Source organism: Varroa jacobsoni, unplaced genomic scaffold (genome assembly GCF_002532875.2).
Source record: "Varroa jacobsoni isolate VJ856 unplaced genomic scaffold, vjacob_1.0 scaffold_1361, whole genome shotgun sequence".
Classification (NCBI taxonomy): Eukaryota; Metazoa; Arthropoda; class Arachnida; order Mesostigmata; family Varroidae; genus Varroa; species Varroa jacobsoni.
Window position 1 is genome coordinate 166545 of NW_019214263.1, and position 12716 is coordinate 179260.

At 37.2% G+C, this 12716-nt stretch overlaps 1 protein-coding gene across 2 annotated transcripts in view; it reads left to right on the forward strand.

The window, feature by feature from the left end:
• Nucleotides 1-12716, forward strand: part of Plc21C (Phospholipase C at 21C) — an 88718-nt gene that overhangs the window by 55485 nt on the left and 20517 nt on the right. For both annotated transcript variants that reach the window (XM_086972002.1, XM_022848598.2), the window contains exons 11-16: nt 2807-2976; nt 3091-3357; nt 4873-5026; nt 8082-8265; nt 9656-9872; nt 10906-11060. In XM_086972002.1, the coding sequence (XP_086828128.1) occupies nt 2807-2976; nt 3091-3357; nt 4873-5026; nt 8082-8265; nt 9656-9872; nt 10906-11060 (1147 nt within the window). The remainder of the gene's footprint in view (nt 1-2806; nt 2977-3090; nt 3358-4872; nt 5027-8081; nt 8266-9655; nt 9873-10905; nt 11061-12716) is intronic.

Below are 12716 nucleotides of genomic sequence, written 5' to 3' on the forward strand. Positions count from 1 at the left end.
CGGTGCCACAGACAATCGAAAATCGCAGACATTTAAAAAAAAGGCTGTGATTCATGGTGTTAGCCACTTTTTTTGCAATGTTTTATTAAATTCTTCTACAGGCTGTGTACTAAATACGTGTCAGTAACCCATCTATCCGAAATTAAAACAAATAATAAAAAAAACTGGTTTTATTTTCTCTTTTTTGCTATGTTTCTTAATTAACCTAAGCTTGGACATCGCCCAAGCAGTCGCATGACACTTGCGATCTGCAGTTTTTAATTATAGATATTATGTGAATGCCATTGACTTGGCGAAAAATGTTGATTAAGTTACTATACAGGCTTTGTTGTAAGTAACTAGGTACTTTGATATGCTTGCAATGTAAGAGGCTGGAATGTTACAGACTTTTAAAGTTAGCGGTTTGAAGCTTTCTTAGAACTGATGGTCACCGACTCGATGCTACCGATTTTCTTACTACCGACCGGCTGATGTTATGCACCCACTTCGTTTTGCGCGCCTAAAGTTGTGATTGGTACATGGCACTCATAGCAGAGCCCTTTATAACATTTTTCAGGATTGACAATCATATGGGGGTACCTTTTGTAAAACATAGTCATGAATTTTGCTTTATATATATATATATATATATATATATATATATATATAGAGAGAGAGAGAGAGAGAGAGAGGAGGGCTTCGCATTTTTTAGATTTTGCTGCGTACGTGAACTGTGCATAATATAAACATTTCACAAAATTTTATCCCAATAGAACTAATCACATGTCAGCCGGGTGCTATAGCGCAAAATGGGGTGCTATATCATATGTAGAAATACTATTTTAATGATGATACTCTCAGGCTGATGTAAAAATATGAAAACATACTTTTTGTAGTTCTTAGAATTGCATTGCGAATGTAAGTTCCCAATGGCCCATGGATCCTTCCTATAGAGTATATCAAAATAGACTTGATGGTTGTCAGCCGCAAAATGCTACAGGTTTTATTTAGGTCTATGAGAAATGCACACAAGTCCCTCTAAAACCTAAAAATATGCTGCAGAGGCCATATTGTGGCCACTTTATGAAGCAAAACGGCATACACGTAATATTGCATCATTTTGATATTAAAAGAATAGCTCAATATTTTTATACTTGGTCTAAGTGTAATGTAAAAAAAATACTAATTCTTACCTATTGATCGTTTTCTGACATAAAAAAACAACTACAAATCAGGTGATTCAAAGAAACTGTGTAGTATATAGGTTAGCTCAGATTATTTATAATTTTTTAACACTTTGCTCTGTTAACTCTTTTTTTTGTCCATGTGTACTCAAGACTAGGTTTGCTATAACATGAATGTGGAAACCAACAACCAAAAGTTCTGCGTAACGGCAAATATTGACGCAATCTATAAAATTAAACGCCACGTACTAAAAGTAAAAAATACTTAGTATTGCGACCCTTATCTAACTGCTAATTTGTATATTATGGAGAATTACAGTCAAAAATTGAAGCCGAACGATATTTTTGGGTTGTCTATTTTCATTAAAAGTACCTACATTGAATAAAAAAGTTTTAGTGATCTGAGTACATATTAACAATCATAGAACTGATTATAAGGCCAGTGTTTTCAGTAAAATAAGATCACATTTAATAAGGTGGTAACCACCAACATGAAAACAGATTCCTTTGTTCCAAAGGAAGACAGCTTGTGGCTATCGTAGCTCAATCCAGTGGGAATCTAGGGACGTTCTTCTCCCAAGGCTGCACAAAAAACTTCTTGAAGTCGAAAATTCTGAAATAATTTTGAAGGCATGTTTAAATTAGGGAAATTCTAGAAACCTTTGCTTCCCATGACTCTTTCAAAGTTATAACCGTCCTCGAGGACTGAATTGAATTCGGTACTTTTGGCCTCTGTTTAACCGTAGCTGCATTCGATAGTTCTTCCTTTGATAAACAAAAATTCCACATCTCCTTCCTCGCTGGGAACTCCCTCGCCCTTGTACTGAGGGTATTATGCTTTTACACATCTTGGTGATTTATAGGATTGTTGTGAAGCAGTGTTGAACAGTAGTACCGGACATAAAATTAGAAATTTTTTTTCCTTCATTTTTTTGTTGGTGTAACCTACAGTAAGCCTTCAAGGCGTCTCCGTCTAGTCCGAAATTCTGACCCTAACAGCTCAAGACAGCCTTTCTGGTACCATTGTGTGCTATGCCAAACTGCATTTACGCACACATTCAATTCGGCAAAATTTTTCCTGTCGACCTACTTCTCAACACAACGGTGTGCAATCGACGTCAGCATCCTAGTGTTTTAATTTGCGACAATAGTTCTTTATGGACACCTCTTTACAACCTTTGCTGGCTCAAGGTAATCGAATTGCGGTGCTGTGAATACGTTGTTATTAATTGGTTTAAATTTTAGCGATCGCATGTGCTTTACGGAATGAATATAAAAGGGAAAGAACAAGGAAATTAGAAATGTGGCACCACTTTCTACAATAAGTTGCTAATGCTTGCCTTTATGATGGCAAAATGCCTTTATATAAGCTAGTTAAAGAAAACCTAAATAAGTGCAATAAGGCTTTACGTTATAGGCCTTTAAAACTCAACCGAAAGGTAATGTGTTACATAAAGAAGATATCTAGGAATTATCTCGAACAATTTACTAGATAAGACTAAATAACTAAGCGGACTGGTATTCTATTTGTCTGAATGCATAGACTTTTTTCAATCGTTCCAAAGTATGTTGAAAATAAGCTCTATTTTGAAGACAATTGCATTGTGTACTCTAACAGTTTGTATATTTTGTTTTATCTTCAGGCCTAAACAACAGGCTAAAATGGCGCAATATTGCACCAAGATCTTCGGGGACATGTTGCTCACGGATCCCTTATCAAGTCACCCCCTGAAGAGCGGTACTCCACTACCTTCCCCCAACCAGCTCCTGCGTAAGATCATTATCAAAAATAAGAAGAAGCACCATCCGAGACGTAAGTATTGTCTTAAACAACTAAGGATAAATAATATACCTACGTTAGCCGTTGTTTTATTGTATCAACGTATTTACTAATTTCTGATGCGTTCTTGACACGGAACATTGACAGCACACAAGCCTATCCCGGGGTCTAGTTTGCCGGCATCAGCGGCCATGACGCCAGGCCATAGGCCTGCGGGAATCTCAGGCGGAACCCAGCAACAGCCACAAGGCTTCCCTCCATCTCAAGACAGTCCCCAATCATCCTTGACGCAACCCTCTTCAACTTCGCCCACCCAAACCGCCGGCCAGGGTCAGCTTGACGACCTAAACCCAACGGTTGGTCCCAGTATACTACAGCAAATCAACACAGATGAAAACAGCGTCTCCTATGCAGGTAGGCCGTACTAGACGATGTTATAACATAGCCTCTGTAATGCATTGAGGGGTACTTTTTACGCAAAGAAATGGTAAACAACTTATCCCACGAATCATGTGAGCTCGAAAAATAAACTTGTAGCTGAAGTTTTTACCATCTGGAAATATTATTTTATATATATAATTTTTTTATATTGACCAAATTATTCCAGGTTGAATTACCGGACAATTTTAGCTTAGATCACTTCCCGGCCTTTTGGCTGAGATCAAACTGTAGTGTGAATGACTGCTCTAAATTTGTCTTTGTCTGAATTTGAACGAACTTGTAATTTTTGTGGTTAATCCGCGATTTCGACACAGTTTTCTACTAAAACTTATTTTCTAGCCGTTTCACCTTTAATAAAAGCCTACTGTTTTATGACGCCACTCTTACTAGTTTAGGTTTTTAGGACGAGGCTAAAAATGGGAAATTCATTTTCAGATATAATAACCTAGGGTAGTAGACCAACTAGAGATCGTTTTTGACATATGTGTGCATGAGAAGCGAAGATCCTATTTGAGAGAAACATTTGGGCGCGGTCATATATCTCGTGCTTCGGAAGTGCTTAGGAGAACAAAGCGGCCATTAATTCTTGGTTTTGGCGTTTGCAGCGAATATGTATGGAACCTTATTAAAGCGCCTAAAATTTTCTTTGAATCTATGCGATATGTGCATTTCCAAAATATAACCGCTAAATTTCGAAATGACCCTATTGAAGGGTATTTAGATACCTATTTTTACCTAGCATTTTTTACGTAGGTGCGTAGGGCTTTTTCTTAGACTTTTCAGAAGTCGTTTAATAACGGTGGCAAAATACTGTTCCCCAGTAAGGCGCAAGTTTGTCTGTGAGGACAAAAAAAAAAATAGTTTCATATAGCAAACTGAAATTAAACTTTATGTTGTAAATCAAGATATACTCACGTCAAGGTTTAGTATACAAGTGAAGAAAATTTTTTAATTTACGTAGTTTAATAGAAGAAAGTAAATGAATGACCTTTTTTGTGGAAGAAGAAATCTTATTTTGAGCTACGGTTAATCGGCTTGTCATTGCATTATTGTTATTTGCTTCGTCTGTTTTTACAAAGCTCTTCAAGCTTCGCAAGTAGCCCATTTATTTCGTAAATTTTTTTTATTTCGAAAAATTATGTACCCTGTTAGTCGAGTGTATAAAACATTGTATTTGTAACGTAAATTATGAGATTCTAAAGTTTAATTTTAAGCATTTTCTGATTCTGCGAAGACTTTAAATAAAGAGCCTCGGAATAGATCGCCGAGAAATCTGAGCAAGAACATTTGTCGCATTTCTTAATTTCGTTAACTTTCGGAGTAAGGAATACATGGAAATGATATACAGATATCAGATTCAAGGACATCTTTATTTACAAAATATATAAAGTTATTACGTGTAAGGTGAACAAATATTTCAAAATCATTAGTAACAACAGGCTCTGCATGTCTTATTTGTTCGTCACCGGGGTCCACTTCGATTTACAGAATCCGACGGGTCAGAAGGAACAGACTCGGAAGAAGAAGAATCGGGGGCATTCACAGCTGTTACTGATTCTTCGAATGTCGAAGGAACCGCCGCCAGCGAAAGCGAGGCCGTAGCCGAAATGTCTGCCCTCGTCAATTATTGTCAACCCGTCAGGTATTAAATAAAAAATAATACGGTGCTAAATATGAACTCCACTATAGAGTTGCCGGCAGTGCCATTTCAGTGCCTCATGGGTCTTGAGTACTCTGTCACTGCCGCAACCTCTATATATCAACCTGGATGGAAATTTATTATTTTTTTTTTATGAAAATCAAACAGAAGCGTCTCTGGTAATTTTTCGGTTCGATTGTGAACAATGCTTAGTATTATTCTTATAAACTCTGGATTGTCATTAGGACAGAAATAAGGACACTTAACTACGCAACCCACTATCATGGCGAGAAAGAAATGGCGATATGACTCATTAAAGGAGTCTTTTTTTCTAAATTGGCTTGTTTTCTATCATTTAAGCGCAAAAAACTTGGAGAAAGAGCCTTCTCTCTCTCCTATCTGCTTTTTTGGTGACTGGTTTATCACGATACAAAGGAAGCAATAACAAAAAACACCAGCACTTCTCGAACGGTGCAGTCAGTTTCATGAAAAGGGCAACTCTATGGACGAAACAATTTACCTCAAAAATCAAAACCTATGTATGTGTCTTCTAAAATGTTTTGTACTAGCAACAATACAGAATTCGAAGGAATAGGATCGGCCAGTGTGTTGAGAAAAAAACCCGATAATTGATATATCTTTAGCTAGCCCTATCGCATCCGTCCAAAAGGTCATTATTAATGCATTAATTTTCATTTTGTTTATTACATATCACAATCACTCCGCCTGTTAGTTCAAGTTTGGCGAAGGACTCGAATCAGCTGTAAGCCTTTTTACTACTACGACCTATTTTAGAAATTCGTACCTCGTTGTCGCTCTTAGCAATGTTGTTTCGAGCTATTATGCTCCGCACAGCTTGTTTGATTTCGAAATCGTCATTATGATTTCTATTCCTACACTTAAATTTTGAACCTGAAATGCAAATTTAAGCTTTACGTTATCAACATGGCACTCAAAGGCTTTCAAAGCTGCCGTATTTTGGCCTTAACTCCTATGATGAATGCGTACTGATGAAGTAATGATTACTTGTCGATCGCATGGGTTAAACTAAAGGATTTTATCTCCTGATTATATACAACTCTTGTTAGAATAGAAGAATTTTGTAAAAAAAAGATAAAAGAATAAAGATAACAAGCTAACCGAATTGCGCTACCCACCACCCTTTCGATGGCGCAAAGATTCAGTGAGCAGCTGAAAGTATGTGCTAGCTTTTTCATTTTTTCAACTGCAGGGTGACGGCTGTCGTATACTAAAAGCTGCCAAAAGTGTAAACTAGCTAGAAATGTCTGGATATTATTATAATGGGTAATTCATTGAATTTCTAAGATAAAGATAAATGTACGTTAATTTACAATTAATTTAACCCTAATCTCACAAAATCCCTGTACGATTCGATGGGCAGATTATTGCAGCAAACAATTTTGTTCCCAAGACAATATGGGAACTTCATAAAGTAACAATCGATCACACGACATCTGCCGCGGCGTCGTAGACCAACAATGATTAAAAAAGTTTGTTTCAATATTAGTTGACAAATTCGATAAACACTTCTAAACCACCTGATGATAACCGAATACCAATACATTAGAAAAAGGATGTAATCCCAAACGAGCACCTTAAAAAGGTCATGACATTTTTACGTTGGCCTGTGACGCCACGCAACGAGTCTTCTTCATATTTAGCAAGCTGGTTCTACCACTAGGACTCTGAACTATTTACACTAAATATACCAACTTAATCAAAGAACTTGTAAATTATTCATAGAGCTCAGAAAGACTTTTGTCTTTTTCATAGGAGTATTTTGATAAAATTGAGAGAAACTGTACCACACTAATTATGAAGTTCTTAAAAAGTAAAATTAGGAATCTCAATTAAAAAAAATCCAAATCAAATTAGGACCAAACAATAAACTTTCTGTAAAAACACAATGATCTGAGCTGCTCTTTTCACTCTGTACATTCATCAGACACCTCCCAGAAGTAAGAAAAAAAAAAGCTGTGCGCGAATTGGCTATTAGGGTAAAGCTTTTTTTTTAGCGTAGATCGTGGTGGCTTATGGTCTAAATGTGAACCAGACTAGCTTAAAACTTACACGATAAAAACAATGGAACCCCCTTAGGAAACAGGCGTAATTTTATGATATGAACTTCGAATACGTTCGAGATCGTTTATGTAAAACTATGTAGTTGTAAACCTCCCTTTGCAGAGCTCGTGAAACAAAATCTTGAGAAAGTATTTTAGGTTGAAAAAAGCTGCTTAAACAAATCGTTACTTTACATACAATTGTCAGATGTATAATATATTTGTGTTATACAGGATGACTACATGGGCGTAAGAATTTATCGCTACTTTTTTATTGCATTTACTTAACAAGATACGTTGAAGCTACAGCATATATTACGATAGGCTGAGATCCCTTTTAGAAAAAAATCAAACGTTCCTTCAGTACAATAATGTATGTGCGACTATTTCAGTAGAATATTCGTCCAAGTAGTGCCAGCTACTTGGACAAATGGCTTCCGTGAATAACTAAAATATATTTTTTTTTCAGGCTACATAGGTTTTAAGCTTAGCGACATCCCGAAATGATCTTCGTCGTGATGTACAAAGAGATAAACGATGTGTTGTTAACTTGGTTTCCGCCTCTATGGAGCCTTTGGCTAGCATCATTAAGTAAACTTAGCTAATGATAACAAGTGAACAGCAAAATCACCAACAAATTCATAGAGCTTTCCATTTGCAGTTGATGAATTCGACACTGGCTTTCTTACCAGTTGGAGTTGGAAGTTTAATGGACTTTTAATTTCTGGTCGATTTATAGATGCCAGCTGTAGAATGCATGTTTGCATATTGTAGTTACTGTAACTTACTTTATATAATGTATTTTGATGATAGATGATTCATCCTGTTGTGTTTACGGAGCAACGCTGAGCGGCAATGCCGGGCCTGAAACTCTAAACATTCGTTTAGAAGTATGGTGATACATTAACGTACATGACAACGATAAACGCGTGAACGCAACTCAACATAATTTCATGCTATTGTCATTTCCTTTGAAGGTTCCATTCGTTCGAGTACGCTGAAAGGCGTGATCGCTCTTATGAGATCTCATCGTTTGTTGAAACGCAAGCGACCAACCTGTTAAAAGAGCATCCTGTTGAATTTGTAAACTACAACAAACGACAACTCAGTAGGATATACCCTAGTGGCACACGGGTGTCCTCTAGCAACTATATGCCGCAGGTATGTTCGTCATGCAGAGGATAAAAGACAATGAATGTTAACCTCCTATCTAACGTCTTATTATTCCCTGTGTATCTTCAACTTTATTTGAAGAGCAACAGCCGGTAAACGGATCCCATGTAGAGTTCTAGAAGAAATACGATCACGCTCAACTTGTAGCTGCGTATACTATGAGAAGGTTTTACGTAATGCTAGTAAAAAAAAAAAAACTTTACCTGGCATCGTATGAGATAAACCGAACGCTATTTTAAAAGCAGGAAATATCATTACTTGTGGGGACACGTACCTATTGAGATATGTTTGTCGACCTCATTCAACATTTAAATTCAAAATTTATTGATCTTTATTGAATCAAGATGTCTCTATTTAGAGCTAAACCTACGAAGTGCAACATTACACTGTTACAACAAAGATGCATTGCTACCGCTTTGCAAGGAAAAAATCATACAGGGATTCTTTTACCTTTCTGTAACATTACTTTTTACCACACTCCAATGTTCATGGGACCTAATGAACGACCCCTAGACCCACAGAACGTCGGTACCTATTAGTTGGTGGTAATAATCCGCCCCATAGACCATTAGCTAGCGAGAGAGTAGCCCTAAATACTCATCCAATTTTTGCGTATGCTATGCGCTATGCATATACACTGGACGCTACCTAACCTTAGACAATCAATTCTGTAAGTTCAAATCTGCTTCCTCTAAGGTTGAATCTAAAATTGATCGGCTAAGCTGTTCTATTATACTGCTGCATCGCTCTCACTAACCGGTTGGAAGTAATTTCTGTTATTTTACTGCAATTATCTTCCCGCCCCATTAGGTCCCTCATTAACCTATTTTCTAGTAACCGACTGCATTGGTTAAATCATTCGTTACTGTTGTACACTTATTCCATTACCCTCTTGTGCCAACTAGATTATATTGTGTCAGTTTATACATAACAGGGGTGCCATAATTGGGTTTAAGCTATTCTGCTGTCCCATCTTCTAGTCGCTCGTTGTTCTATTTATCAGGTCGCTTATGCCGTACAGGATTAACCCATTAGCTTGCTACTGTTAATCTTATACCCTATCGAAATTCTCAACCGTTACCAAGATAACGACTCACAATAGCCACTTCATTTTCGAGGCAGACGGGCAAGCTTTTTAGATATTTTAACGTAAAATAGATTTTTCTAGACGTGTTGTTGGCTTCTCGACAAATGAAACTTGTGCCTTATGAAGTAATATTCGTTTTCGCTTTAAAAATAATTATTACATAACTATATGTAAATTAATACTAACATTCAATATTAAGGTAATATGTGTTTATGGATTCGATATTTCTTCGTAAACGCACCTATTGAATAGGTCTCATTTGGTATTCCTTTTTAATTTCATCTTTGTAAGGTGTTCTGGAACGCCGGCTGCCAACTCGTGGCGCTTAATTTCCAAACGTTGGACCTAGGGATGCAGCTAAATTTGGGCATCTTTGAAGTAAACGCAAGGTCCGGCTTCCTGCTCAAGCCCGATTTTATGAGAAGGCAGGACCGTCGATTCGACCCCTTCGCTGAGTCCACCGTAGACGGCATCATTGCGGGAACCGTCTCCATTAGAGTTATATCCGGTAAACCATCTTCAAAAGGAGACCAAGTTCTTCCAGACGAACATCCAATTTAACTAGTATACTTCAAGTATACATGAAATACTGAATCACACAGAACCATTTGCAGAAATATGCCTTCATGCTTAACATTCTAATATAACACAAATTCCAGCAACGGTGTGTGATCTCGGTTGTTTGAGATCCTTTACGAAAAACTGAAAAAACACCTTCAAACTATGTGTAACGCATTCTACGCTTTGTTGCTTATTAATTGGGTACAACGAACGAATCAGACAAACGAAACCAAACAGTTCTCAAGTACTCAAAAAATAGTGGATTAAAGATCCGTTACATGAACAAACTACTACACTAACTTTTAGAAACCGGGGTTCATGGACTATACAATATGCACTTTATGGGTCTCAACCCATCTTAGCTTAGAATTACATACACATCTTGCTTTACTAATGTTCTACTGAAGTCTCTTCCATCAGGGATTTATAAACGATTTTTGTTCACATTCTTTTACGTCTATTATCTACATAATGAGAACAAAAAATACAACAAAGCTACACGTACAAATTATATGGCAGCACAGATGCTTTCAGACAACAATATTTACATAGGTTGATGAAAAAATTTAACTATAAAGGTATTATACTTTGCAGCATTTCCTAATAACAGACGAATAAATACAGATGGCGTTGTCATCAAAGTCCAAACAAGAATTAAGATTGGCGGTACACGATTTGCTCGGGGGTATTAAGGTCGCCAACACTGGTTGTTGCTAAAAAGTTCTGCAAGCAAACGTAGATCCTTGACCAAGAAAGGCACCCTTTTTTTGCAGTTTGGGTATACACGAAAGATAAATTGATTTATTTATTTATGTGCACAAAAAGTACTTTAATTCCTTGAGAAGTGCGGCCTCCAAAAACTCCTAGAGGCTACTGGTTACATTTCAAAAGTCAGTAAGATTTACATGAGTAAATCTCAGTCTGTTTTCAAGCGTTTACCTATTTATAACATTGTATGTTCCGTTGACTTATATATCCAGGGCAATTCCTAACTGAAAAACGAGTAGGTACGTATGTTGAAGTAGACATGTACGGCCTACCCGCAGACACAGTTAGACGGAGATTCCGAACGCGAACAGTTCCGGCAAACGGTATCAACCCCGTGTACAATGAGGAGCCATTTATTTTCAAAAAGGTATGTCGTTGTCGATTTTTTTTTGTTTTTTATTAACCCTCAGAAAATTGATTCACACACTACTTATTGCCTTCAAGTATTGGAGAGCTAAGCGCAGTAGCTCATAGCAGCTAGACGAGCACACCCGTTCCGAGTTGCAAAAAGGTTTCAGACGATAGATTTAACTTAATCTTTCACAACTCTTTTGACAATTTAATGTTATTCAGCTGCAAATGCGACTGCGCAATCCACGATGTAATTTTCTTTCGTATCGCCATTCTTGTTCAATGTAATAATCTACTGTAAAGCTTCCCAATCGATCGTATTAACTGTTTGTGGCTTTGTTAATTGGGGTTAATTGGGTTGGGCAAAGTAGAACTTGTACTGTCTTATAATAGCTTCATAGTTGCAGTAATTGCCTCATTGGTCTGTCACTATACTGCAAAAGCGTGCAGATAAACTAAAAGTATTGGCTTCAAATATTACTCCATGTCCCACCCAAGATCTGGACAGAGGCACTGACTAATCGAACTTCGCAATATTGGATATATCGCAGCAATGCAGGACCTTAACTATATCACAAGTCATAATACAGCTCTACCTAATTGCGATTGTGCTTTGAGCCGATACACTAAATTTCTATAGAACAATGCGTTCAGAGACAACAATTTACTGCTTTGTCATAACCTGATTGAGCTCGGCAGCAAATTATCAGAAATCGTGACGGACATTCGCTCGAATTCGACAATGGTACATCTGAAAATACTGTTACGCTGCTCGGAAATCCGTAGCGACAGAATTATTATAGTCTAAAATGTCATCATTGTAAAGCTCAGCAAGCTTTACGAGTACAATAACGAATGATATTTGGTAATTTTTATTATAGGAGGAGCTAGTTTTCTTAACTGTATGTAGCTTTAAGCCATACCGTACTCTTTGACACATATTTGAATAGATAAAAGCGCGTAAGTAAAAAAGAGCTCACAGAGTGTGTAAAAGTTTGGTCAATAGACGGTATTACTATTGGCTTTCGGAAGTTTATATAATTACTTTGATTATTTAAAACCGATGCGATACCTCGACCCATTGCGTGATTTTCAGACACACAAAAAACTTTGTCATTATGATTACACTCAGCGTTCCATTCCAACTATCGAAGAAATGATGGTGGTTTAAGAAATTACTAGATAAGGTCATTAAGGAGTTGCGCGTCGAAGTACGGTTTTTAATTTCTCACGTTAACCTGGGGGTTTTTTTCTCACGTAGTATGCATATCTTATCCGTCCCCTTACGACGCTGTAGTAAGGGTAAAGAGGTTTTCATTAGTTTAAGGCGGATTTAAAATACTCAAGGCTAAATTTTCTAGAAACAAGTGTAGGTAGCAAGTCCTTGTTATGTCCTGCAAATCCGCGTTCCTGCATCGCTCTAGACAAGGCTCACCTGTGAATTGGTTTATTCGAAAATCCTTTATGTTAATTGCCGACCTGAAGGATCAAGCGAAAATTTCGATTATGGTTAAGCTAAATTGGCCACCCAGAACCGCAAGGCAATGGTCCGCGAACATCTGCTCATCCAGATGGCCAGTTGAATGGAGTAAAATTGTGGTTTAGTGAGAAACGGCATCTAAAAGGCCATCTTTAAAAAGACCGTCTACTATATAACCTCAGTAAACAGTAA